At 36.8% G+C, this 27,081-nt stretch overlaps 1 protein-coding gene across 10 annotated transcripts in view; it reads left to right on the forward strand.

Moving 5' to 3' along the window:
- Nucleotides 1–27,081, forward strand: part of ANKS1A (ankyrin repeat and sterile alpha motif domain containing 1A) — a 139,632-nt gene that overhangs the window by 39,966 nt on the left and 72,585 nt on the right. For 7 of the 10 annotated variants that reach the window (XM_081948532.1, XM_081948536.1, XM_081948539.1 and 4 more), the window contains exons 2-11: nt 635–715; nt 5,523–5,679; nt 7,448–7,510; nt 15,925–16,221; nt 16,794–16,869; nt 17,542–17,643; nt 19,413–19,505; nt 20,203–20,396; nt 23,428–23,511; nt 24,060–24,183. In XM_081948532.1, coding sequence (XP_081804658.1) covers nt 635–715; nt 5,523–5,679; nt 7,448–7,510; nt 15,925–16,221; nt 16,794–16,869; nt 17,542–17,643; nt 19,413–19,505; nt 20,203–20,396; nt 23,428–23,511; nt 24,060–24,183 — 1,271 coding nt within the window. The remainder of the gene's footprint in view (nt 1–634; nt 716–5,522; nt 5,680–7,447; nt 7,511–15,924; nt 16,222–16,793; nt 16,870–17,541; nt 17,644–19,412; nt 19,506–20,202; nt 20,397–23,427; nt 23,512–24,059; nt 24,184–27,081) is intronic. The other 3 variants (XM_081948538.1, XM_081948533.1, XM_081948535.1) reach the window with 2 other exon arrangements.

Genomic DNA, 27,081 nt, shown 5'->3' on the forward strand with positions numbered 1-27,081 from the left:
TCCCCCCCCGCTTCCCGCACCCAAAAGAACAAAAGGAACCTCTGCCGCCACCCGGGCAACCTGGCCGGCCTCTCTCGCGACGGCTCTCTGGTGCCGAGCTTGGGAGTCCTGCAAGCACCGCAGGCTGGACTGGAGCCTCGAGTCTAGGGCAGCGAGTCATTCGATAGGAAACGTGCCTCTTGGAAGGAATGACTCGGCTTGGCTCCTGCTTTGCCTCTCCTGCCTCTTCGCTTCTCCGTTCGGTCGTTGGGCGGCAGATCGAAAGCGTGAGCCAAGCTGGGTCATTCCTCCCAAAAGGCAAGTTTCCCATCGAATGACTCGCTGCCCTGATGATGAGAGGTTAGGCTGTGCCTCACTTGCCTCACCTGACTGCACGTCACTGCTACACATACAAATAATAACCATTGAAATAGTAATAAGGTACTGATTAGATAATCGGGATAATCCATCTCTTTATGGACCTTTTTTTCTTTGTTTAAGATAATAGCAAGTTAATACTGCTGTCTTAGATTGTGATTATAGAATATGCTTTTTTAGTGTTGTTCACAAGAAACCTGTCTCAGTGTTGTACTGTTTACTGATTATACTTTGTATCTTAATGTATAACATTTATTTATTTACTTTTGCTTTACAGTATCTGGAGAGGACCAAATGTGAACTGTGTTGACAGTACTGGATACACTCCATTGCATCATGCTGCTTTGAATGGCCACAAGTAAGTTTCCTGTGTCTGAAATAACTTTTTAAACAATCAGCCTATTAAAGTAGCTAAAACTAATAAACCCTGTAGCACTTTACAAATAGCTTCCTTCGAATATCATAAGTAGTAGAATTCGACTATCATCAGGATTATGCACTGCACTATGCCATATTATTGTTAAATGGATTTATTCAGAGATGTTGATATTTTGATATTCTAGACATGACTGCCACCTCCTCTTTGAGCAGGAGTCGTGAGTCCAGGAGAACCCGCGAGTTGCGGATCAGGTTCATCTGGGATAGTGCAACCCCATCTAGAATTTACTTAAAAGTCCCAAATCTTGAAGCTCTAAAGACCCAAAGCCATTTGGTCTTGCCAGGGTTCAGCTGAAGATTATCGTCCCCATCCAGGCCCCCACAGCTCTAGGCACCGCAAGAAGGCGGCAACAGCATCACTTGGATCACCGGGGTAGAGATATAAAACTGAATATTATCATCAGCATCCGTACGTGTGCATGCTCATCTTCGTCAACCCAGAAAGCTTTTCTTTAGAGAGGAGAGGCAAATGATTTTTCAAGTTTCATTTTCTCATGCTTGTTATACATTGGTTATAGTGGGGTGAGAAATTTTGAAACGTAGCTGTTACTTCTGCAGTCCAGAGACGCTGACAGTTGGGTGGCATATATATTTAATAAATTACTATAATGTTTAGTTTACGTGATTTAACAGGGGTTTTACTAAAACCCTAAAATTTCTTTAGTTACTTTGCTAGGAGTCTAGTTTAAAGCATCCCCCAAACTTGGGTGTCCAGATTCTACCTGAACATGTCCAAATCCACAAAGGCTTCTGTTTGTATTTTTCATATTTAGTTGTACTCAGCTAGTACTCCGTGGCCTCTATTACAAACTCTGACGCCAGTCAGATATCCCCAATTTTAAATCTGCGCATCTATCTCTTTCCTGCATTTCTTTCTCTTACAATTTAATCTTTTGTCATCATCAGTCAGTACCTTAATTTCTCAAGTTTATTTGACTGTTCTGTCTTCTATGCCACTAGCTATCCTAGGCAATGCTATGTGATCTGCACATTTTACAAGCATTCCCTGTAGCACCGCATTCAAGTTCCTAATAAAGATGTTGAATACATGGCTGAGGCCTAAATCTTACAGCATCCCATTTAATTTTCATTGTGGTTCTTCTTAATGAATAGCAATTAACAAACACCCAGTGTATTCATTTAATTATCTTTCTAGCCAGCCAACATGTAACTAGTTTGCTAATCAGAACACTACAGCCTGTTTTAACAAATAATTTGCTGAAATCAGAAAATATTGGAACTGCTTTACTAATTCTCAACTAAAAATAATATTTTCCATTCCCCAATAGGGAAACAAAATTATTAGACTTAATGCTGCATTTTAATGAAGTTTTCCTCTTTCATGGTTTTCTTCTTTTTATTAACATGTGTTGTTCTTTAGGTTTTTTTTAATTGAGCAGCAAATTATTTCTCTGGGACTGAAGAGTACAGTACTTGCCTTTCATATCTATATATATTCTATATTGGAGATCTGTTATTAGTATGTTTCTCAGTCCTTACATTGGCTAGAAATTTGCTCTTTACTGCCATTTAGAGGCTACAAAAATTGTTTTTCTAGAGTAATGAACAGACAATGCAGCTGTGGATTCTCTGTGTCCTTTTATAAACAGTAAATTCAGTGTTTCATTTTCAGCATTTGTTAAGGTTTACCTCTCCTCCACTTAACACTATCATTGGCTAAACTCCGGTTGTTCAGAGTCTGTTCTTTTTTTCTCTTTTTTTATCCAATTCCCTGCCCTCCCCAACACATTAGCAGTCTAGAAGAACAGGCTCTACAGCTGTTCCCTTGCAGCTGTGTAATCAACATAATTTGCATCTTTGAGAAAGAATGAGCATTGGCTACTTACATGCTTTAATTTGAAAAAATAGTGATCTTTGCTGATAATTTCTTTACACGGTTGTTTCTGCAGGTAAATACAAGTAAATAAAATATGCTGAAACAGTAAAATCAAAAGCTTTAACAAGGATAAGCAAGGGCCATAGGAACCTTTGCAAGTGTACTAGAAGATTATGTAAAAAAAAACTTCTATTAAAAGTGCCTCAAATCTTTCAGAGGTAGCGTCTTTCTGAGCTGGTCCTTTGGTGATGACTGTGGCTTGGGCTTGTCCATTTATTTGGGCTGAGTTTTATTTGATTACCCCAAGGAAATGGACAGAATCCTTAGGTTGATGATTCTGTTACCTACAATGTTAGGTTCTATCCCTTCTGATTGGTCAAGGCACCAAGAGAGGTGACATATAGATAGGTGATATGTAGCTAATCTGTGGTAAATGTTTTTTTTTTTTTACTAATAGGGATGGCTTCATGTCCCCTGAAGGAGACAGTGGTTTGCCCCTTCTCAAGAAGTTAACTACTGGACAATTTTTTCTCAATCTCTAATGTTCCTTTTTTGAGGGAGACAATTGAGGTGGTAGGTCTATAATTTCAAAGGGCTGTAGAGGAAGCAAATTATCTGGACCTGTTACAATTTGGTTTCAGGCTGAGATACTATATAGTACTGCAATTAATCACACTGGATAACATCTGGTTAGTTTGGAATGGGGATGGTGTATCCATTTGACTTCTCATTGGTTTTTAGTACCATCAATCATAGCATCCTTCTGGACTGGCTGAGATGTTGGGAGTAGGAGGTCTTGTTTTTTTAGTAGTTCTCTTTTCTCCAAGGAATGGTTCCAGTTGGCGTGTGAGGAGGAGAGGTCTGTCTTCAGGCCTCTGCTTTTAGGGTGCTATACAGGGCATAATTCTCTCTTCTATTTACCATCTTCACAAAACCTCTGTGGGAGGTAATTGATTGCATATGTCAACCCACTAGCTAGACCAAGTTAAAAAAATCAACTCCAGAGCAAGGTTAAAATTACTTTTCTTGAAATTGACTATAATAACAGAATCGTCCAACTCGTTCTGTTAGTTCAATAATTTGGGGAGTTCTGTCTGAGCCATAATATTAGGATACTATCTGTCTGACAGATAGATTGTAGATAGAAAATATGTCTCATACAGACACAGCCCATTACCTGGGTAGCAGATCATGCATATCTCTATCAAGATCATCTTTATTACTTTCTACAGCATTGGTCTCAATTGATCACATCTGTGATCTGGACCATCCAAGTGATGCTGGGCAAGTGTCTTACCAGTACCTGGAAGCTGTAAAAGTCTGGCTGGAGAAGATCTGGCTTCAGCCCACCCCTGACAGGACTGAATGCCTGTAGTTTTTTAGGCTATCCCATATCTGTTGATTTGCCATCTTTAATTCTGGCTAAGGTTATACTTTTCTGGTCAGAGTTGGTACACATTGCAGTTCCACTTTAACTCAATGGCAGCCTGAATAGCAGGTGGCAACTGTAGCCCAAAGAGCCTTTGCACAAATGTATTTTATGTGCCAGTTTAGCCTTTTCTAGATCAGGAATCATTGCTTATGCCTTTGCTGCCTCCCTTTTCCAATGTGTTCTACATGGGCTACCTTTTAAAGAGCATTTGGTCCAGAATACTATGGCAGGGGCATAAGGAACTGCACTGAAATAACATCTATGTAACATTGATGCTGCATGAGCTGCATTGGCTTCCAGTAGACTTCTGGTTGAATTTACAATGCTGATTATCATCTTTAAAGCTCTACGTGGCATAGGGGCAAGTTACTTGTGAGACTGCCTCTCCCTAATGGTTTCTGTTCATCTCTCTAAATCTCAGTTGTCTTGGTGAAACAGTCTTGCCAGATGGTACTTTGGAATTGTGCTTTCTCTGTCATGGTGTCTGTCTTAAAGGAATAGCCTCATCTTAAGAGATATGGATGCTGTTGGTCTTAAGGAAAACAATCAAGATGTGCCCCTCTGGTTAGGAGGATAATGAGGCTGGCATGGTGTGTTTAATCTATGGATATGAATCTTATTACGGCCTCAGCACTGTCTTTTTGCTTTAATGGTCCTTAATAATTGTATTTTTAGTCTTGTTCACCACCCAGAATTCCTTTGGGTAGTTGGGTAGCCATATTAATTTATTAAGAAAATAATCAAATAAACTGTATAACTAACTCATACTTGGGAAAAAATAATGTTCATTCTTGCAAAGTAGATTTAAACACTTGTCCGCTTATAGATAATTTGAATAATAAAATAGAAATTATTTATTGGCCAAGTGTGATTGAACACACAAGGAATTTGTCTTCGGTGCATAAGCACCAGTGTACGTAAAAGCTATAAGTGATAAATCATGATCATAGTCTTCATAAAATACATTCATCATAAGATATAACAATTAGTGATAGTCATAGGAGACTAAATAAGCAATCAACATAAATCATACTTGGAAACTGAATAAAACAATATATATCGTAAGGATACAAGCAACAAAGGTATAGTCATAAGTAGAAAAGGAGATAGGTAATAGGGAAAATGAGAAGAATAATAGTAATACAGCCTTACTAAATAGTTTGACAGTTCCTAATGCCTGACCCTAAGCCTATTTACATAGATACATTTCATCAACTAGGTTGAAAGTTATCTCCCAGAGTAGATGGCATCCTTATTTTCTTTCGGTGGATGAACAATAGGCTGTTTTCACTTTCCAGTTCTTAAGGAACCCTGGTGAATATTTGAAGTTGGAATATTTTCCAAGTAGACTGTATACAAACTGATATTTTTATTAACACATGTGTCCAATTTACTATTTGATTTTGATTGTCGTATCCAGAATTCTTCTGAAATTTCATGGCATTATTCCGTCCTCAGGGATGTTGTGGAAGTTCTGTTGAGAAATGATGCATTAACGAATGTGGCTGACTGCAAAGGCTGTTATCCTCTCCATTTGGCAGCTTGGAAGGGAGATGCTGAAATAGTGAAACTGCTAATACACCAGGGACCCTCCCACACTAAAGTAAATGAGCAGGTCTGAATACGTTCCTCTTTTTGTGCTCTTAATGATCTTACAATATTTGTTATATTGTTCCAGGAGGGAATGAATACAGCATCTACAAGGGTAAATTTGTTGTTTGACATCTTGCTTGAGAAACAGCTAAAGGTTAAATACTATTATTGTTCTGCAAATTTGAAAAATTGTACCCTGAAAGCTGTATTTTTGGTTGATTAGATTGAGAACTGTAGAAAAGAACAATGGCTAAATTGGTTCTTATTCAATGGGAGGATTTTAACCATTATTCCTATACCCCACCCCCACCCAGCACCATGGTTTCTGGAAATTTGAAACCTGACATAATTAGTACATCAGTTTATTTTTGTGGTGAAGCAATTCTATTTACAGCTTTATTCTCTTTTTGCCATATTTTGTAGTTAACTTATACTGCTTTACTACTAATTCTTAGTAAGCTAATCTTGTGCAGTTAACTACAATACAGCTTTCAGATATTAATAATTAATTTACTAAAATGCTGTGCTCAAATGGAAGAAAAACAGTAATTGTTTCTGTTGTTTAAAATGCTGCCATTTGACTTGTATGATTGAAAACTTTCTTGTGTACAAATGTAGACATATACACGTCATAGTGCTAGTATTGATTTGGAGACCAGGTAACTCTTACAATATTGCTCCAAGTTAAACTGGGGCTGGTATTTGGAAAAACTGAAATATTGGGAATAATAGTAAGTTTTCTCATGAAATTATTTCACTTGCATTTTTAATTGTATGTGTGCATTTATTTATTATGATGTCTACACTGCTGAATTCCTATTTCCAGAGGTTGAAGTAGCTTACGGAAAGCCAAAAGAAAGGATCAAAAACTTATCTCACATAAAACATTTAACAGACATTAAGTGACACCCATGGAGATAGGCTAAACCTCCACTTCCAAAAAATGCATTTTCTAAAAAGTAAAGTTTTCAGAACCCTTTGGAAGGCCTATAATGTTGAGGAACACTGGGTATCCAGCCGTAAGTTATACCACAAAAGGGGCATCACCAAGAATGAGCCCCCAGGGGTCTTTTGTCTACATAACATTTTTCTTATGGAAAGTAAAATTATTTAAAGCTATGTATTCACTTCTAATAGGAAGCATTATCCATATTACACTACTACTTTAGGCCAAATTGCAACCAAACTAGGTCTGAACGACTTGTTCACAGTTAAAGTTAAAATTCCATTTCTATAATAGACCCCTGACTCTGAGGCTTATTACCTGGATTAATAAGGAGCATAGCATAGTCTCTTACAAATATTCAAAGAAGTTCCTTTGCTGATTAGTAATGTTTTTTGTGATTGTATAGCCAAATGTACACATTCAAAAGTTTTTAATAATATTATTTGGAAATCTTTTTTTGTCAGACATTGTTTATTGTGCTTCTAGAAAACAACTTTGTCAATCATTTTAGTGTTAACATTTTAAATTTTTATAATGCCATTTGCAATTCTTTAATAAATTGGATGGGGCCATATGAAAATGAAGGCTCTTGCCATCTATAGCTAGTATGAGGCCAAATATTTGTAAGATGGCATAGTGAAGTTTTAAATAGAGAACTTAAGATTTTTAGTTGAGCTTTGCATGTTGATCAGCTATTGACAGCTGGAATGGCTAGTTTAATTGCTTTTCATTGGAATGAAATATTATCATGTTCTATCATTTCTCCTCTTCAGAATCACTCACTGCTTTTTTACTATATTCTGCCATTTCATCATCACATTTTCTTTTCCTCTCCTTTTTGTAGAATGCTCTTGAGATCAAAGAACTCAAAAAGTACGGCCCCTTTGACCCTTATATCAATGCCAAGGTGTGTACTTCGCTGACAGGATTTCACTATATCATTACTCCAAGTTGTATTTTGGTGCTTTCAGAAGCCTTGTTATCTAGTTCATTGCTATTGCCTATTTGGGAATGGCCATGGAGGACTGAAAATGCAATCTCTTTAATGTGAAATTTGTATTAAGCCATTTTAGATTTGGTAAAAGTTTACTTGATGCTTAACAAGGTCTACCAGTATTTTGACTTGGTAGATTTGGGGTACTTGTTGATTCCCAAATCAATAATAGCATTCAAAAATATAAATTCAAAACATTCTGGTATTATTTCTCTATTTAATAAGAAAGGGAATAATACTGATTATGTTAATGGTATACTGTCCAACAAATGTATGTAATTCTTAGCAGTACTGAACTTCATTTTGCTAATAGTGATGATGCTACATAACACAGAAGAGAACTATTTTTGTTAGTGCTTGTATGAGGACAACATGCCTTTATTGTCTGTGTGGATGTATTCATGTATCCATTTGTGTGAAAGTATGTACATTTTTCTTATTTCACTCGTTTCTTTTTCACATCTGATTGTTTCTTTAACTGAATATGACATTCTTCTGCTTATAGCAATCATCAGGAAAAAACAGAAAAGCAAATCTAAAAATACTGAAAATCTTAAATTACTTCACAGATAATCTAATATAATATATAAAGAATCCTATGTGATTCCTTGTTATAATAAATCTCAAAAGAAATATCTGCTGTAAATTATTATTTTAATTTTTAGACCATCAAATTGGAGCACCTTAAATATTGATTTTTAAGGTCTAAATCAAATTGGGCTTCATGGGTATGGTTTTAAATATATTAAGATTATCAAAGTTGGAGATAAATAGGGTGAATTAACTTACATTACATGCTTTTATAAATTCAGACCATGGTGAATATAGTCTGTAAATGTAGGGTAAACATTAATGTTTGATATGGTAAATAATGGTATGTATTAAGATTCATAATGTTTAAGTGTGGATGAAGATTGCAGCAGCACTCTGCTTTTGCTGAGTTTTTCCTATATGTCTATGACAGTTTTTGGACATTAAGGAGCTGCCATATTTTGTGTCTGTATTTTTCAGTCTAAAGTAATTCAACCCAATGGTAAATACTTAAATTGAAGTGTTTAGACATTTAAATCAGAAATTGAAATAATGTTTTTAAAATCACTGTAGAAAACTACCAATTTAAATACTTGATAGTTGGTAATACTTGGTAGTAATTGATTGAATTGTTTTTTTCTTTTTGATAATTCATATATTTCTTTACTATAACAGTTTAAATGTTTGCACCTAAACGAAGGAGTATAATCACTTTTGCCATAATTGATTTTTACTGTAGAATGTGTATCTATATTTAGCTAGGAAGTTTATGAAATTTGTGATTGCCTTGGCTATCTTTATACAACTTAGAACATTAAGCAATATAATTTACTTAAGTACCAAAACTGGAATCCAAAGAACTCTAAAACTAATTTTCTGGGTCTGAATAGATGTTTTTAAAAATTCCAAACTGTCATTTTTAATTTGGTGTTAAAAAATCTGTACCACAAATTAATAATAATAAGTCACTATCTACAGGTGAAACTCTAAAAATTAGAATATTGTACAAAAGTTAATTTATTTCAGTAATGCAACTTAAAAGGTGAAACTAATATATGAGATAGACTCATTGCATGCAAAGCAAGATAGTTCAAGCCGTGATTTGTCATAATTGTGATGATTATGGATTACAGCTCATGAAAACCCCAAATCTACAATCTCAGAAAATTAGAATATTACATGCAAGGATTGTACATAGAACAATATTGGACCTCTGAAAAGTATAAGCATGCATATGTATTCAGTACTTGGTTTGGGCCCCTTTTGCAGCAATTACTGCCCCAATGCGGCGTGGCATGGAAGCTATCAGCCTGTGGCACTGCTGAGGTGTTATGGAAGACCAGAATGCTTCAATAAGCGGCCTTCAGCTCTTCTGTATTGTTCAGTCTCATGTCTCTCATCTTTCTCTTGGCAATGCCCCATAGATTCTCTATGGGGTTCAGGTCAGGCGAGTTTGCTGGCCAATCAAGCACAGTAATCCCATGGTCATTGAACCAGGTTTTGGTGCTTTTGGCAGTGTGGGTAGGTACCAGGTCCTGCTGGAAAATGAAGTCAGCATCCCCATAAAGCTTGTCTGCGGAAGGAAGCATGAAGTGCTCCAAAATCTCCAAAATCAAAAGTGGACAACCATTTAAATATGAGCCAGCAGTGTGCAGCAGCTGCCAAAAAAGCCAACACAGTTCTAGGCTGCATCAACAGAGGGATAGAATCAAGATCACGTGAAGTGTTAATACCACTTTATAATGCCTTGGTAAGGCCACACTTGGAATACTGCATTCAGTTCTGGTCGCCACGATGTAAAAAAGATGTGGAGACTCTAGAAAGAGTGCAGAGAAGAGCAACAAAGATGATTAGGGGACTGGAGACTAAAACATATGAAGAACGGTTGCAGGAACTGGGTATGTTTAGCTTAAGAGAAAGAAGGACTAGGGGAGACATGATAACATTATTCCAATATCTCAGAGGTTGCCACAAAGAAGAGGGAGTCAAACTATTCTCCAAAGCACCTGAGGGTAGAACAAGAAGCAATGGGTGGAAACTAATCAAGGAGAGAAGCAACTTAGAACTGAGGAGAAATTTCCTGACAGTGAGAACAATTAATCAGTGGAACAGCTTGCCTTCAGAAGTTGTGAATGCCCCAACACTGGAAGTCTTTAAGAAGATGTTGGATAGCTATTTGTCTGAAACGGTATAGGGTTTCCTGCCTAGGCAGGGGGTTGGACTAGAAGACCTCCAAGGTCCCTTCCAACTCTACTATTGTATTGTATTGTATTGTATCTCCCGGTAAACGGCTGCGTTGACCCTGGACTTAATGAAGCACAGTGGACCAACACCAGCAGATGACATGGCTCCCCAAATCAACACAGACTGTGGAAACTTCACACTGCACTTCAAGCATCTTGCAGTGTGTGCCTCTCCATTCTTCCTCCATACTCTTGGGTCCTTGGTTTCCAAATGAGATGTAAAAGTTGCTCTTATCAGAAAAGAGGACTTTGGACCACTGAGCAACAGACCAGGTCTGTTTTTCTTTCACCCAGGTAAGATGCTTCTGACGTTGTTTGTTGTTCAGGAGTGGTTTGACAAGAGGAATATGACATTTGAAGCCCATGTCCAGGATCCGTCTGTGTGTAGTGGCTCTTGATGCACTGACTCCAGCCTCAGTCCACTTCTTGTGAAAGTCCCCAACACTTTTGAATGACCTTTTCCTGACAATCCTCTCCAGGCTGCGGTCATCCCTGTTGCTTGTGCACCTTTTTCTTCCACACTTTTCCCTTCCACATAGCTTTCTATTAATGTGCTTTGATACAGCACTTTGGGAACATCCAACTTCTTTTGCAATTACCTTTTGAGGCTTTCCCTCCTTATGGAGGGTGTCAATGATGGTTTTCTGCACAACTGTCAGGTGAGCAGTCTTTCCCATGATTGTGAATGCTATTGAACCAGACTGAGAGACCATTTAAAGGCTCAGGAACCATTTGCAGGTGTTATGGCTTAATTAGCTGATTAGAGGGGGGACACTTTGAGCCTAGAATATTGCACCTTTTCACAATATTCTAATTTTCTGAGATTGTGGATTTGGGGTTTTCATGAGCTGTAAGCCATAATCTTCACAAGTATGACAAATCACGGCTTGAACTATCTTGCTTTTCATGTAATGAGTCTAGCTCATATATTAGTTTCACCTTTTAAGTTGCATTACTGAAATGAATGAACTTTTGCACAATATTTTAATTTTTCGAGTTTCACCTGTACTTGTGAATATACCTTATGTATTTTATTTATATATAATTTATTTATATATATTTACAGAAACAAGAAAAAGTAGATAGTCTTGGTGATACGTTTTTCCATTAAATGAAAAAGAATGTTGTTAGGAGTTATACATTTCTATAAATTATCACACACTATATGGCCCATTATAATATACATCTCATGATAAAATGTTACAGTTATGATCCACAAAGCATTTGATCATTTAGCTAGAAAATGAATCTTTAAGTGGTACCAGACTGACTGAATGAAGTTAAATTTTAATACAGTAATTATCTCAGGCAAATGTCATTCTTGCCACATGTAGTTTCCCACCACTTTCTTTGCAGTATAGAGTTTATGATGCTTTTTAAAGGATTTCTTAGTTGGTTTTGTTCCTTTCTTTCTTTTCTGGGTGGAAGCAAAAACATGATCTGTTAGCCATCAGTGTCTCTGAATATGATCTAAGTAAGTTATAAAGCAAACCCCAAAATGCCAAAAGTACACAAAAATGCCCCTTGTTTTATTCTCTGTAATCTTTAGTAAAAACTCCAGCAACAGCAAGGTGAATATATAGAAAAAAGGTGCATACCTCTGGTTTATTCATTGTTTTGTTTCCACCAAGCCAGATCCCTCTGGAAATCTGGAGAGCATTAATATCTACTTAAATAAAAGATATTTTAAATCTTTAAAAGCCTGAAGAGGAAAGTGAGATGAATATCTTTCTACAAGGCTATTTTCTAAGCCTTTTGTAGCTTAGTATTATTTTTAATTTAATTTAATGAATACTATTAAATCAAAGGTTTTAAACTAATCTAGCCCAAGAAGCATATTTCTCTAAGCTCACTTGGAAGGCTAAACTGCATAGAAATGAAGATACAATAAAATACGTTATTTTAAACAATATTTCTGAGAGTTATGCTGGTCTTCTCCATATACTAGATCAGTGATGGTGAACCTTTTTGTAAAGGTGTGCCAAAATTGTGTGTGTGTGTGCACGCCCACAGGCACAATTCAATGTGCCCCACCCACCCGTGCATGCGCACATGACCCCCCATGCATGGGGGGGGAGTTTTCACCCTTCCCAGGCTCCGGAGGCTTTCCTGAAGCCTGGGGAGGGTGAAAACGGCTTCCCCCAGCCCCCCAGAGGCCCTCTTGAAGCCGGAAACGGATCATTTCTGCCGTTCTGGTTGGCCCGTTGGCCCTGTTTTTTGCCCTCCCCAGGCTCCAGGGGCTTTCCTGAAGCCTGGGAAGGGCAGAAACAGCCCCCCCCGGCCCTCCGATAGGCCAAAAATCAGCTGGCTGGCGCGCATGCATGCCGGAGCTGATGGCTCGCTTGCCAGCAAATATGGCTCTGCATGCCCCCTGTGGCACAAGTACCATAGGTTCACCATTATGGTACTAGATCAATGTTTCTCAATCTTGGCTTGAAGATGTGTGGATTTCAACTCCCAGAATTCCCAAGGCTGACGGGTATTCTGAACTAACTGGAAATTAAGGTTTTTATTTTACCATTCTTTTTTTAAAGTAGTGTAAGTTTTAACTACTAGAGGTTTTGGTTAAGACCCAGTTTGGTATAGAGTTTGAGGCATCAGGCTAGAAACTGGAATACTGCGAGTTGTCATCCCACTTTAGGGGCCAAGACCATCTGGGGACATTGGGCTAGTCATTTTCTATCAACCCTAGGAAGTATGCAATGGCAAACCATTTCTAAAATCTTATCAACAAAACTGCTGGAACTTGTCCAGGCAGTTTCCAATAGTCCACAAACACAGAGATTTTTGCTACTTCTAATAAGGCACAGATAAAACTAGGAAAAAATCTTATGAACGTTTAGTTTTATGATAGCAGGCATTTCAGTATAGATGAGGAATGATAGTTAAACAGTGGACTTTGACAAATAGTTAATTAGACCCTTGTGCATTTTCTCCAATTGAATTATATATGTACATTTATTTATAGTTAAAAGGTACTTTGACTTGACTGTCAAAAGATCTCCCGCTATACACCAATTACTGAGATTAAATGTATGCATATTCAAAATGACAACATTTTTTGAATACAAAATGTATCAAGGAATCATGATACTTAAAATATAGTATGATCATGCATTAAAATTGTAAATATTTTTTCTAGAGTTAATGTAGTTAAAAATTACCTCCATTTAAGTCACTGCTTTATCCTTTCCCTTAACTATTTCTAGAGTTTATTTGGGTTTCTTTGCCAATTATGATTACGGACTAAGTTTTATGGGCTTCTGTTTAATATTTAGTGCTTTAACATACAAATTATTACTTTTGTACTGTACCAATTGAAAATCAAGTATACATTGGCAACTGTTAGTTCACATATCCATGAAAAGCATTCCTTAGTCTTCAAGATAAATGGATCAGTGGGCAAAAGAAGAGCTGTTTAAGCTGCGGACCATTATTTTGACTTTAGTTGGTACCATTTCTTTTTTCCTTTTTCTCTTAGAAATTATAGAAATCAATCTAAGACATTTTCAAAAAGACTTGCTTTTAAAAAATCTCAATTGTGAGGTTGTAAGATTTTTGCATTAATAGGCTAAAATTTTTGAAAGAATCACTTTGGACCATCCTCTTGTTTTAATCATCTTTATTGGTTTTACATTTTCTTTTTAATAAGACATACAAATACAGCTTTAAACATACAACCCCCCCCCCCCAGTGACAGTCGTTCACAGCCCAACATTCTTTTCTTCCTCATTTTTTTGTTTCTAACCAGCATCTTCTTGTTACAAAGTTAAAAGTGGCATCCAAACTTGTTAGAATAGAATAAATTAAAAATAATTGTTGCCACAAACTTGAAATCAAACATGGGCTTTATAAGAGTGTATAAAATGTTGCATTTCAAAAGTAGCTATCTTCAGGTATTCTTGACCAGAAAATTTAAATGTCTAATTAATGACTTGGTTAAAAGGCAAATGAGAATTTGATGACAACAGTAAGATATTAATCATATTAATCCTTTTTTTCTAAAAAGGCTGGCCTCGTTTCTCCCACAAGAAAAGCAGGGTAGGCCTAGTTATTGCTGGGATAACAAAGGGTCAGGTAATACTAGGGCTGTAGGTTAGACTGTGCAATTGGGGGGAAAAATCTTGGAAGCGGACAGTGGCAAAATACTTCTGTACTTTGGCCAAAACCCTGTATCTATATGTCCATAAAATCCCTAGGATTTGAGCTCAGTTTAACAGAGAACTATCTTTAGTCCAATTGATGCCCCCCCCCTCCCGATGTTTACTGATGTGGTACATTATGCATAGTTTGTAATATAATGTGGCTAGAAAATACCACAGTTCTTCATTATCTTTCATTAAACCCTACATCTTAATGATAAATCCTGAACCATATGCTTTCCTGGTGAGATTCTCTGCATGCTGCTGAATGATGCATTACCTCATTTAGAAGCACCTTTACTATAAATCTGTTTTTCCCTGGCAAATGTTTGGCTTGAATTGTTTCTTTGCCACGTTGGAAGTGTCCTCAATTTTTCAAATGTTTGTGCATGTCTGTCATTGTTCGTAGTAACTTTCATTTGTACATTCCATTCATTTTTTTAAGCAGTCTGAGTGTTCATCTATTTCCTTTCTGTTTCAGTCAGTTTTGTCATGTTGTGCCCATGAGACATTCAACATTGTTGATACAGCTAGGACAAAAATAAATCACAAACATACCTGTGTTATATTTTGTCCAATACAGTACAGCTTTTAAAGTTCTAATTTGTTTGTTTACTTTTTATCAATTGAAACATTTCTGGTGAAGCCAGGGTTTTGTTTATGTACATTTAGCCATTATAATTACACACAAAGACGCACTTACACTCGCACACAACTACACACCCTTTAAATGTTTAAAGACAATAACACTTTGAATGAAATTTTTGTATCCATATAATATCATCTAAAATCTTTTAAGTACTTAGGTTTACACCTAGGGTTTAACCCAATGCTATTTAATACTTCGATGACTTCCTGATTTATGAAGTCCAATTTCAAAAAAGCATTTGGTCACAAAAAGAGCTGTTTCTTGACAGGTAATTAGTTTTCCTAAGTTGATAATATTAGTCATAGTTTCCTGATAGCAGCGTCCCTTTGTATAAAATAAAAATTAAATATAATAACATAATGTCAGATTGATTAATAAAAGGTGAATTCTCCAGAGAGAGAAAACACAGTTATGAAATACTATATTTATTATCAAGTTTTGGTTTGCAAAACATAAGTTTGTAGAAATTATAGTAACTTATATTGAATGGATAAGTAATGCTTGGTGAGTTTTAAAAATGGAGAACATTATAGAACACTCAAAGTAATAATCTCAGAATGCAATAATAGATATTTTTTCTGTAGAAAATGTCTGAATGTGTGCACATTAAATAACAATGAGACCATGATGTACTCACTAAGCCACTGCATGCATAGTGGAAAATTATTGGAAGAGTTTTAATACATTTATACTTAAAACAAATGTTCTGTTTGTTATAATTGTCTCTAAACTCTAATGGTTTTTATATTTATGTAATCGTAGAATAACGACAATGAGACAGCATTGCACTGTGCAGCTCAGTATGGCCATACGGAAGTGGTGAAAGTTCTTCTGGAGGAGTTGACTGATCCTACTATGCGCAATAACAAGTTTGAGACTCCTCTTGATTTAGCTGCTCTCTATGGGAGACTAGAGGTTGTGAAGATGTTGCTTAATGCTCATCCCAATCTATTAAGTTGCAATACTAAGAAACACACTCCCTTGCATCTGGCAGCTAGAAATGGCCATAAAGCTGCTGTTCATGTACTTCTGGAGGCTGGCATGGATAACAACTACCAGGTATTTGCTTAAATTTGTGTGTGCAGAGTTTCAACATTAAAGTAATGTTTCAGGATCAGATTTAGTATCACAGCTCCCTGTTCAATAAGAACTTTTCTAATCACTGTTTTACTTCATCATATGTTTTAAAATCCCAATTATATGCTGCTCAGAATTGGCAAATTGAAACAGCCTATAATCCCAACAAATACAAAAGATGGTTAAATAAGTTTATTTTGAATTCCTGTTAAGTTTGAAATTTAACAGATTTACGCTTTGAAATTGTTTCAAGTTTAGCGGGATCTGTTTTACTCCAGAAATCTAGGTTTCTTCTAATTGTCAGCTGTATTTTCAACTGGATTTTGTCTTTTTTTGTTTCAACTTGAAAGGGAAATTCAGAAAGTTTTTTATTAGTTGTAATTTTTTATTGATTGATTATTAGAGTGATCAGCCTATATTTTTAAAGAAGCTGGTTTTTAAATTGGAATAAAGGGCAACAAATAGCTTCTGTTTGTAAAGCAGCTACCTGGACACACTCTTATCATTTTCTTATCATTTTCTGATGGCATTCTCAACCCATGCTTGTTTTACAGACAGAAAAAGGCAGTGCTTTGCATGAAGCTGCTTTGTTTGGCAAAACAGATGTGGTACAGATATTGCTAGCTGCAGGTGAGGATCTTTTTAACATATTTTTGGATTTCCTTTTTTGTTGGTGGTCTTAGTGTTGTAAACATTCAGCAGCCTTAGGCATACTTCTTGAGAATGAGCAACATAATTTAATTTAAATCTTTCATCTTCCTTTTTAAATTGCTCCTTCAAGCTAAAGCTTCATGAAATTTAACAAGAGCTGAGCAGGAATTGCTAGAACTTCTGATTTGATTTGATATCAGGAGGTTGTATACTCCAAAGACGTATATTTATTTCCCTTCTGAAATTACTATTTGCTTTCACTGCAGTTGAATTTTAAGATATAATTTAACATATATTTATTTCTTTATTATATTTTAAGTATTCCTATTCTGCTTCATTTAAGTATAGGCTTATGTGCTTCTTATTAAAAAATACAATAAAATAAACTTCTTAAAATTATAATAAAATATAATTAAAATAAAGCACTTACCAAATTAAAAATGTTTCTTCTAAAATTAAAATTCTTCATATGGCATAAGGGCAGCTTTAACTAATAATATTAATTAATGAACATAGATGTAGGACCAAATGTACATTTAGGAGAAGGAAGTGATTAAGACCAAGTTACATTTGTACCATATTTTGCTATGTGAATATATGCAACATTTCTGAATTACTGTATATAATGTCAAGTTTCTCTCTGTGTTGAAGGCATTGATGTGAATATAAAGGATAACAGAGGCTTGACCGCTTTGGAGATTGTCAGAGAACTTCCTTCTCAAAAAAGCCAACAAATAGCAGCTCTGATTGAAGGTAAATAATTAAACATAAAAGAACAGAGGGCAAAAGTAGAGAAATAGGAAGCACACTAACATCAGACGCTAACTGCCATAAAAATGTGTGGGTTGTTTTTCAGTTAGGCAATTTCTAAAAGCTCTACATTGCTCAATTAACTACAACGTGGATACAAAGAAAACTAAATTGAGCAAAAAAAGATGTTTTCCCTTGTTTTTGTACTTCCTGAAAATTTGGTATTAAGTTGATAGTTTCTTGGTTCTTACTCAATTTGATAATTGTCTCCTCAGCATTGTATTTTCATCCCGTTTGGAATTAGTTATGGATGTAATGCATCCCTTGTTTATTTTTGAGATTTATAACCTCCAGGTCAGACACTTTGAAAGTCATCTACATTGCAAGATGTACAATAGCATTAAGTAGGCAGAGGAAGAAAAGTAAAATAGAACCATTTTCCAGCCATAAATTGTTTGCAGATTAATGCATCCTTAATAGATGGGTTTTTAAATAGGGTCATTTTTAATGATGGACTAGTGAAAGAGCAGTGCAAATGCATCGGGACTGAGATACAAAACTGGGAATCACACAGAGAAGTATCTTCCCTCTTGGCCATTTAACACTGTTGTGGAAGTGGCCTTCACCAACATGAGAAAAAGAAGAAGTCTTTACACTTGGAGAGAGTACAAAGGACAGATTTAATATTACATAAATCCAGTGTCAGCATGTCAAAAAGAGGTTAGCAGAAGCAAGGGTTTTCCCCCCATATTTCCTTCCCTTCCACTGTCCATTTACTTTACAAAGGCCTTCCTGAATGGAGTGAACTAAAGCAAAATGGAAATCTGTGAAGATTAGAGTCATGATCCATTAAAAAAAAGGTAGTCCTCAGCAAGAGGTGATCATTTGAAATTATAAATTTCTGCTGAATGGAAAAAATCCCCTGACAGAAGTTACAGCTGTTGCAGTGTCCCGTGATCCTGTGAGCAAAATTTGAGCACTTAGCAGCGTGACTACCCTTATGACTGAGGGCAGCTGAGGACCCCTTCCCCCACTCACCTACCTCTCCCTCAACCCAGTGGCTCATTTGGTTCAGTAGCGCACATAAATCTGTCGCAAACCTGGAAGCCTCAGCCTGCTCCCTGCCTACTTCTCCCACCCCACCATACACAGGGCCACTTACCTTTGTGTTTTTGTGAAGCTATTGTCAGGTGTGCCAAGCCAATGCGAGTCTCAGTCAGACAGCTGGTGAGCATGTTGTTTCTGAAGGCTATAAAAACTGGAAAGAGTCTTTGTAACCTTAGAAACATTATGTTTGCTAGGCTAGAAAGCTAGTAAACATGACATTTTTGAAGGGTAGGAAGAGGCTGGTGCTTTTCCCGTGATTGTTCTGAAGGCTATGAAGACGCTCCTTCTAACCTTCAGAAACATCCTGTTTCCTAAGTGTATGGCTACACCTTCAGAATAGTTTCAGTGTGTTAGCCTTTCTACCCTTCAGAAACATTGCATTCCTGACTAGAAAGCTGGCAAATATGAAGTTTCTGAAGGGTATAAAGGCCAGCCTTTCCGAGTTTCAGAAAAGATTGTGTTTGCTATCATTCTAGCCAAAAAGCTAGCAAGGACTACCTATATTAGCAAAATGACAACTTTGTATTCACCCATAGTAAATATGCAGAATATATCCAAATATATGAAAAGTAGATTACTGTATTTTGTTTTTTAAGACTTCAGGTAGCAAATATCTTACATGGCACCTAATTTCTGTTGTTCCTTTACTCATTTTATTTGTTCAGACTGTACAACAAGAAAGAATCTTGCAACAGCAGAAGAGAAGTCATCATCGCCTTTAACTGCTTCTGTTGAAACTTCAGTTCGGATACCTCAAGGTAAAATATGAAATGTATTAAATTATTCATTTAATAGTAATGTTATTAAAAATTGCAGCTGCAACAATGAAAAACTAATATAAACTAAAACATTGTGTGGGGGAGAAAATAGACATATAGAAAAGGCAGAAAAAATAAGAATATAGTTTTTAAAAGAATATATAAAGAAATGATTTCTATATAACAATTATCACCTTTTCTTAAAATACAACAAATGTTCTCTTCTTCCCATAGCTCAGTTCTTATCTACAACTAGTTCCTTAAAAAACTTGTCATTTCAGTTCAGATATACTCTCACTATTTAGATGACTCATATGGTACCGTTTCCACCTAAGCTGATTTGCATTATAAAGAACATTCTGGAATGGCTTCCACAATATTCCTACACCATCTCTTTCCAGAACTGCAAACAGATATTAAAAAATAACGTGAAAGAAGATTTTTTTTAAAATCCAGTGTATTTCATTGGTGATCTGTAGGGGTCAAGTACTAGTTCTCCCTCCACTCCCTTGTCAAAATAACTGCAGATCTGAACAAAGTATATTATGACTCCAGTTCCCAGTCCATATGCAAAGGTAATGTATGAATTAGAAAGCTATGGAAGTAATGAAATCCACCTTTTATGCCTCTGGCATTGTGGAAAGGAATAATTGTCGCCATAGAACTGTTTCTGATTTGACATGTTTGCTTTCTTTAGGGAATGTGGAGAAAGCTGTGACAGACCTGATAACAGATGTTGATGGCAAGCCAGAGGAGTGTCCATATGAAGTACTATACAATGCAACCTCCTGTCATTCTTTGGACAGCCTAGCCAGTGGAAGATCCTCAGATAGAGATTCAGTGAACAGAGAAGCGGAGCTGACTGGTATTAAAGTGACAGCAGTGAGACCTGTATGTAGCCTGATGTGTGTTACCTTTTTCTTTTTATGGAAAATAGGCTGTGATATGAAAGCAGGCCTCCAAACTTGCAATAAGTTAATAGCCCAGCTGTACAGTTTGGAAGTGATAGTAAATAATTGTTAAGGGCTTTGGTTACTGACTACCTGGAGCCCATTTGTCCTGTTATGAAATTCTTGCAAGAATTATTCCAAGTTCACAATGTAATGGCTATCTGAATTTGGGTTCATTTCTACCCACTATATATTTTGCTAGGGAATGTAGCTCAGTTTAACCATTCAGGAGCAAGGGGAAAAAAACCTAGAATGTGACTTTCCTTTGAACAATTTTTCACCCAGTTTTCTTTGGATTAAAAACCACTCTACCGTAATAATCCTGAATATTAGATTTGTTTGCACCGTTTTACTATATTAATTGGCCAGCAAATCAGTTTGTCATGGAATTTATGGATTTAATCCAGCAGGGGGAGTTTGGAGGCTTTATAGGCTAATTAGAAAAGCTTAAGTTAGTTTCTCTGAAAGCAGCCAGCTTTATTTAAATAACCTACCAGAGTTGTTAAGAACAGTACAGGTGAAACTCGAAAAATTAGAATATTGTGCAAAAGTTCATTTATTTCAGTAATGCAATTTAAAAGGTGAAACTAATATATGAGATAGACTCATTACATGCAAAGCAAGATAGTTCAAGCCGTGATTTGTCATAATTGTGATGATTATGGATTACAGCTCATGAAAACCCCAAATCTACAATCTCAGAAAATTAGAATATTACATGCAATCACTAAAACAAGGATTGTACATAGAACAATATCGGACCTCTGAAAAGTATAAGCATGCATATGTACTCAGTACTTGGTTTGGGCCCCTTTTGCAGCAATTACTGCCTCAATGCGGCGTGGCATGGAAGCTATCAGCCTGTGGCACTGCTGAGGTGTTATGGAAGACCAAGATGCTTCAATAGTGGCCTTCAGTTCTTCTGCATTGTTCGGTCTCATGTCTCTCATCTTTCTCTTGGCAATGCCCCATAGATTCTCTATGAGGTTCAGGTCAGGCGAGTTTGCTGGCCAATCAAGCACAGTAATCCCACAGTCATTGAACCAGGTTTTGGTGCTTTTGGCAGTGTAGGCAGGTGCCAAGTCCTGCTGGAAAATGAAGTCAGCATCCCTATAAAGCTCGTCTGCGGAAGGAAGCATGAAGTGCTCCAAAATCTCCTGGTAGACGGCTGCATTGACCCTGGACTTAATGAAGGACAGTGGACCAACACCAGCAGATGACATGCCTCTCCAAATCAACACAGACTGTGGAAACATCACACTGGACTTCAAGCATCTTGCAGTGTGTGCCTCTCCATTCTTCCTTTATACTCTGGGTCCTTGGTTTCCAAATGAGATGTAAAAGTTGCTCTCATCAAAAAAGAAGACTTTGTACCACTGAGCAACAGACCAGGTCTGTTTTTCTTTAGCCCAGGTAAGACGCTTCTGATACAGCACTTTGGGAACATCCAATTTCTTTTGCAATTACCTTTTGAGGCTTTCCCTCCTTATGGAGGGTGTCAATGATGGTTTTCTGCACAACTGTCAGGTCAGCAGTCTTTCCCATGATTGTGAATCCTACTGAACCAGACTGAGAGACCATTTAAAGGCTCAGGGACCCTTTGCAGGTGTTATGGCTCAATTAGCTGATTAGAGTGGGACACTTTGAGCCTAGAATATTGCATTTTTTCACATTCTAATTTTCTGAGATTATGGATTTGGAGTTTTCATGAGCTGTAAACCATAATCATCACAATTATGACAAATCACGGCTTGAACTGTCTTGCTTTGCGTGTAATGAGTCTATCTCATATATTAGTTTCACCTTTTAAGTTGCATTACTGAAATAAATGAACTTTTGCACAATATTCTATTTTTTTGAGTTTCGCCTGTATTGGATTTGGGCATACTATGGAGTATTTATTGCACATTAAAATAAGGATGGTTGCAGTTTATTATAAATATACAAAAACATGAATTTGTACATGCAGCCCAAAATATATGCAGATTTATTTTGAAGTTATCAGTGGTTGGCAGTATATTTGAAGATTGAAACAGTTAATGAAACAGGTTTGAAGACAAATATAAGATGTTTTTATGTATGTAATATGTGCATATAAAAGCAGCTTTTAAAGTGTCTTCTGACATCAATATTAACAATATTGATTGGTTTACTGATTAATTGATAATGTGCCATCAAGTCTGTCAAATCTTAGCAACCACATAGATTTTTCTATTTGACAAACTAACTTCGTCTTTCAATGGTGGACTCTTCTTCACTGTAACTCACTACATTTACCTTGCTCCGGGTCATTTTCTTCTTGTCTTTCCCAGCATTAGAACCTTATTTAGAGAGCCCCATCTTCACATAATGTATCCAAAGTAGCATAATTTGAGTCTGACCATTTCCGTCAAGTGAGAACATAGGGTTGATTGGTTTGATTCTTTTTGGCTGTCAATGGTAATCTCAGGAGGCTACTCAACATCAAAATTCAAATGCATCAATTCTCTTCCTATCCTGCTTCTTCAATGTACAACTTTTTTCTTCTGTGTAGAGTATCACAGGGAATACCGTTGCTTGTACAATTCTGAATTTTGTAGGTATAGATACATTACGGCCTTGAAATATTTTTTCTAAAGCTTTTATGGTTGCTCTATCAAGCACTGCCTACCAAGTCTGTGAAATATTTATTGAATGATTATGCCAATTTTGTTAGAGAAGTTGCATACCAAATAGTTAGGACATCTGTGTGGTCCACAAAGTCCAAGGGAAGATAAGTGACAAAATGTATGTATTGCAGGCTGTCCACTTTTGTATTTTATTATAATGTTGCATGTAAGAAGATAAGGCACAGTTTGTATCCTGGGGCCATATCACGTGTTTCATCATTTTGATGAAATCACTTTATTTGCTTTGCTGCAGTAAATGCATTACGGTCGCATCAAAAATGAATTTTAAATGAGGCATTGATGAGTATCTTTTCAAAATTGTAGAGAGAGCGTCCACCACCTCCTGCAAAACCTCCCCCTGATGAAGAAGAGGAACATGAAGATAAAAAACATGATGCATCCTCAATGGTAAACATCCTTATGTGTCCTCCTTGATGTTATTGATGTGGAGAGAATGTCATTAATTTATCTAGATCAGTGTTTCTCAACCTTGGTGACTTTTAAGTCCTGTGGACTTCAACTCCCAGAATCCCCCAACCAGCTGGGGGATTCTGGGAGTTGAAGTCCACAGGACTTAAAGTCACCAAGGTTGAGAAACACTGATCTAGAGGGTAATGTGACATTTATAAAAAAAAATATTTGTTGTTAGTTTTAACTGCCATATCAGCAGGCTCTGGACAGGGTTTTATGCCATGGCCTGGTTTGCATCTGGCAGTCCTTTAGAGTATTTTCGATTGATATGTATGGATACTCTCTAGGTATCTAATATTACTCTATAAAGTGGAGAATTTTCAGTTGATATGTAAATATGTGCTACTTAAATTGTGCTTCATTTCTTATTTGCTAGAAAATTTTCCTTTTGAGAAAAAGTGCTCTTTTCACAATACAACCATTTTTTAAAATTAATTAATAACAAGAGATGGAATTATTATTAATTTATGCCTGTGTCTGGTTAGGGTTTGGTCACCAAGAGAAAAAGTAGAGGGAGCACAGCTGACGAAGAAGAAGACGAACATCCTTATGAACTCTTGCTAACAGCGGAAACAAAGAAACATGTTACCGTAGATAAAAAAACAAAAGGTAAAGACTGTTATTGCATACAGTACATAACCTGTTGTTATTGTTAGTTGCAAAGTCGTGTTCAACCCATCGCGACCCCTTGGACAACGTTCCTCCAGGCCTTCCTGTCCCCTACCAGCCGCATAACTAGCTATCCCCAAAACTAATTTTGGCCAGAAGCTGAGAAACTGAAACGGTTCCAGTTTTTCTTTTAAGTTACACTTATTGACTTGTTTTGTGTGCCCAGCTAGCAATTTTTTTCTGTAAGACTTTAATTAAAATATTCTTACTTCAGTAGCTTCCGGGTAACAGAAAGTGACTCAAACTTTTAATGTATGTTTATTATAGAAAACCAAGCAAAGTCTATGGTATTTTGAAAGACACCTCAACTATTTTGGAAATTCCTCCTTGCTCTCTTCCAATTTGTGTGTTCATGCATGTGCATTTTCCTCTCTTCATTTTGCACAGTTCCTAGCAAATTCATTCAAATGTCTCTCTTACTGACCTAGGTAAAGTATCCATTGTCCTCTCATATTACTGAATTCTCACATCTCTAAGAGCCGGCTAATGTGATTTGTTTGTGAAACAATCTTAGTTCTTTGCAAATTGTATTTTATAGGCTGCTTTGAGGGTACTTCATATGTTCATTTTCCAAGCGTGAATTCATACAGTAATAGAAAAAGGGTTGATTGTTTCTATTCTTCTTATACACACTAATGGTTTTTCAATATTCTGATAAAGGTAGAATTAATAATGAGAGCTATTGCTGTTGAAAAGGTAGCACATTAGATTTTGTGCATTTTGACTTGAAATTAGTCCCATTGTATTTTCAGGTATAGATATTAGGCATAACATTCTTTTTGTTTTTGTTTTTTCATATGAACATATGAAGTCATACCAATTTTTTCTATTGTAATGGTTGATTTCAGTGGATCTTGTACAATATATCTTAAGTAACTTCAGAGAGAAATGCCTACTTAGTTTAATATTTTCTCCAGGAGAAACTAATTCAGTAGTTGGATAGCTTTTCTAATTTCTTTAGTTCGTAAGTATATGACTTCAACAAGCAATTGCAATACTAGATAATGAGAATTAAACTAATCTCTTAAATCGAACATTTTTGATTTGCTTCATAAAAATAGCATGACTTCTGAATCATACATCCTCATTTATTAAAAAGAGCATTATGTGAACAGTAGGAGAAAATAATCAAATTTGGAGGATTCCCATCTGAATTTAAATCATACTTTAATATTGTAAAAATGAGTTACAGTTTCAGTTCTCATGATTCCTCATTCTCTCCCATAATTACAATATTTTATTATCTGGAGCTTAGTTCTAAACCAGTGTTTCTCAAACTTGGCGACTTTAAGTCCTGTGGACTTCAACTCCCAGAATTCCCCAGCCAGCTATGCTGGCTGGGGGATTCTGGGAGTTGAAGTCCACAGGACTTAAAGTCGCCAAGTTTGAGAAACACTGTTCTAAACTATAGCTAAAATTTACTGTTTTGAGATGTCCTTGTGACAACTGAAATGTCTTTTTCGAATCTCTATGCATCATACATATCAAGTATGCACATTTTTAGAGTCATCAATGGAAACTTTTTGAACTTAGGTATTTTTTTTAAACAGGAAGTGCTCTCTCCAATGTGCATGTTCCTGAGTATGATTTTTCACCTTTTCTCATAGTTTCTTTTACATTACTACAGAAAAAGCAACAAAATCGGATCCTTCTCCATATTCATTTGTTTAGCTGAAGACAAATTCCTGGGTTTCTTTTTCCCCCCAGCATTTGTCTTCATCATCTGCATTTCTCATTTCAAGGAAAATTCTATTCCCAAAAAGTTGAGTGAAGAAAGTAATTCAGAAATTAACTTACACAATAGATTGTGGGCTACACGTCTCATTTTGCAAGCGCTCAAATTGCTCAAAATATATTCTTTCTGACTGACATTCTTTGAGTCATATCAGGAACTGCCTTTGTTTTCAAAAATTCATCAAACCGACTACCAATGTTCCCTCTAATTTTTTTTCAATGTGAGCAGAAAAGTATAGTGTTTGAGCGGCACATTTTCATGCCTGAGCACCTGAATTTTTTTCACAGATGTCACCTAAGACAACAACGAAATCAGTATTATTTGAAACTCAAAGTTATGTTTCTTCAAGGTACCCGCTTAATTACAAGTGTTATATAATATCAGTATCACTTAACAACGCTCCTGCTTAGCAACCAAAATGTTGGCTCAGAAACTCTGGCATTTGAAACACGCAAGTCTTAAAGCTGTCAAGTTACAAGACGCTTGCACCCCTAAACCTTTAGAAAAAAAAACCCCAGGGGTGTTCAAACTTGACAGCTTTACGATTTGTGGACTTCAACTCCCAGAATTCCTCCTCCAGTCATGTTGGCTCAGGAACACTGGCATTGAAGCATGCAAGTCTTAAAGCTGTGAAGTTACAAGATCCTTGCACCCCTAACCCTTTAGGGGAAAAAAACGCAGGGGTCTTCAAACCTGACAGCTTTAAGACTTGTGGACTTCAATTCCCAGAATTCCTCCTCCAGTCATGTTGCAGGACGTCATCTGCATGGATCTGCTCTATCTTTGGTTTCTTCATCGTGGGCAGGGCTGCAGCTGAAGATGCCGACGAGCCCCCGCCACCACCAGAATAACTGCTGCCACCTCCTCCTCCTCCAACAGCACCACCACATTTGCTGCCCGGCACTGCGGCTGAGGTGAAGCCGGCAAAGCTCCCACTGGCGCTCCCCCCCCGTGGCAGCGGCGCCTCCCTCTCCGCTCGGAGCACCTGAGCTGGGCCCCGCGTTACCCCTGCCCCCTCCTCTCCGCCGTGCTTTTGAGAAGCCATGAGGCCTTTTTTTCCCCTGCTCCCCCCCCACCTTCCTACTGGGTCCCGCATTCTCATG

Source organism: Natrix helvetica (genome assembly GCF_964273705.1).
Source record: "Natrix helvetica genome assembly, chromosome: 3".
Classification (NCBI taxonomy): Eukaryota; Metazoa; Chordata; class Lepidosauria; order Squamata; family Natricidae; genus Natrix; species Natrix helvetica.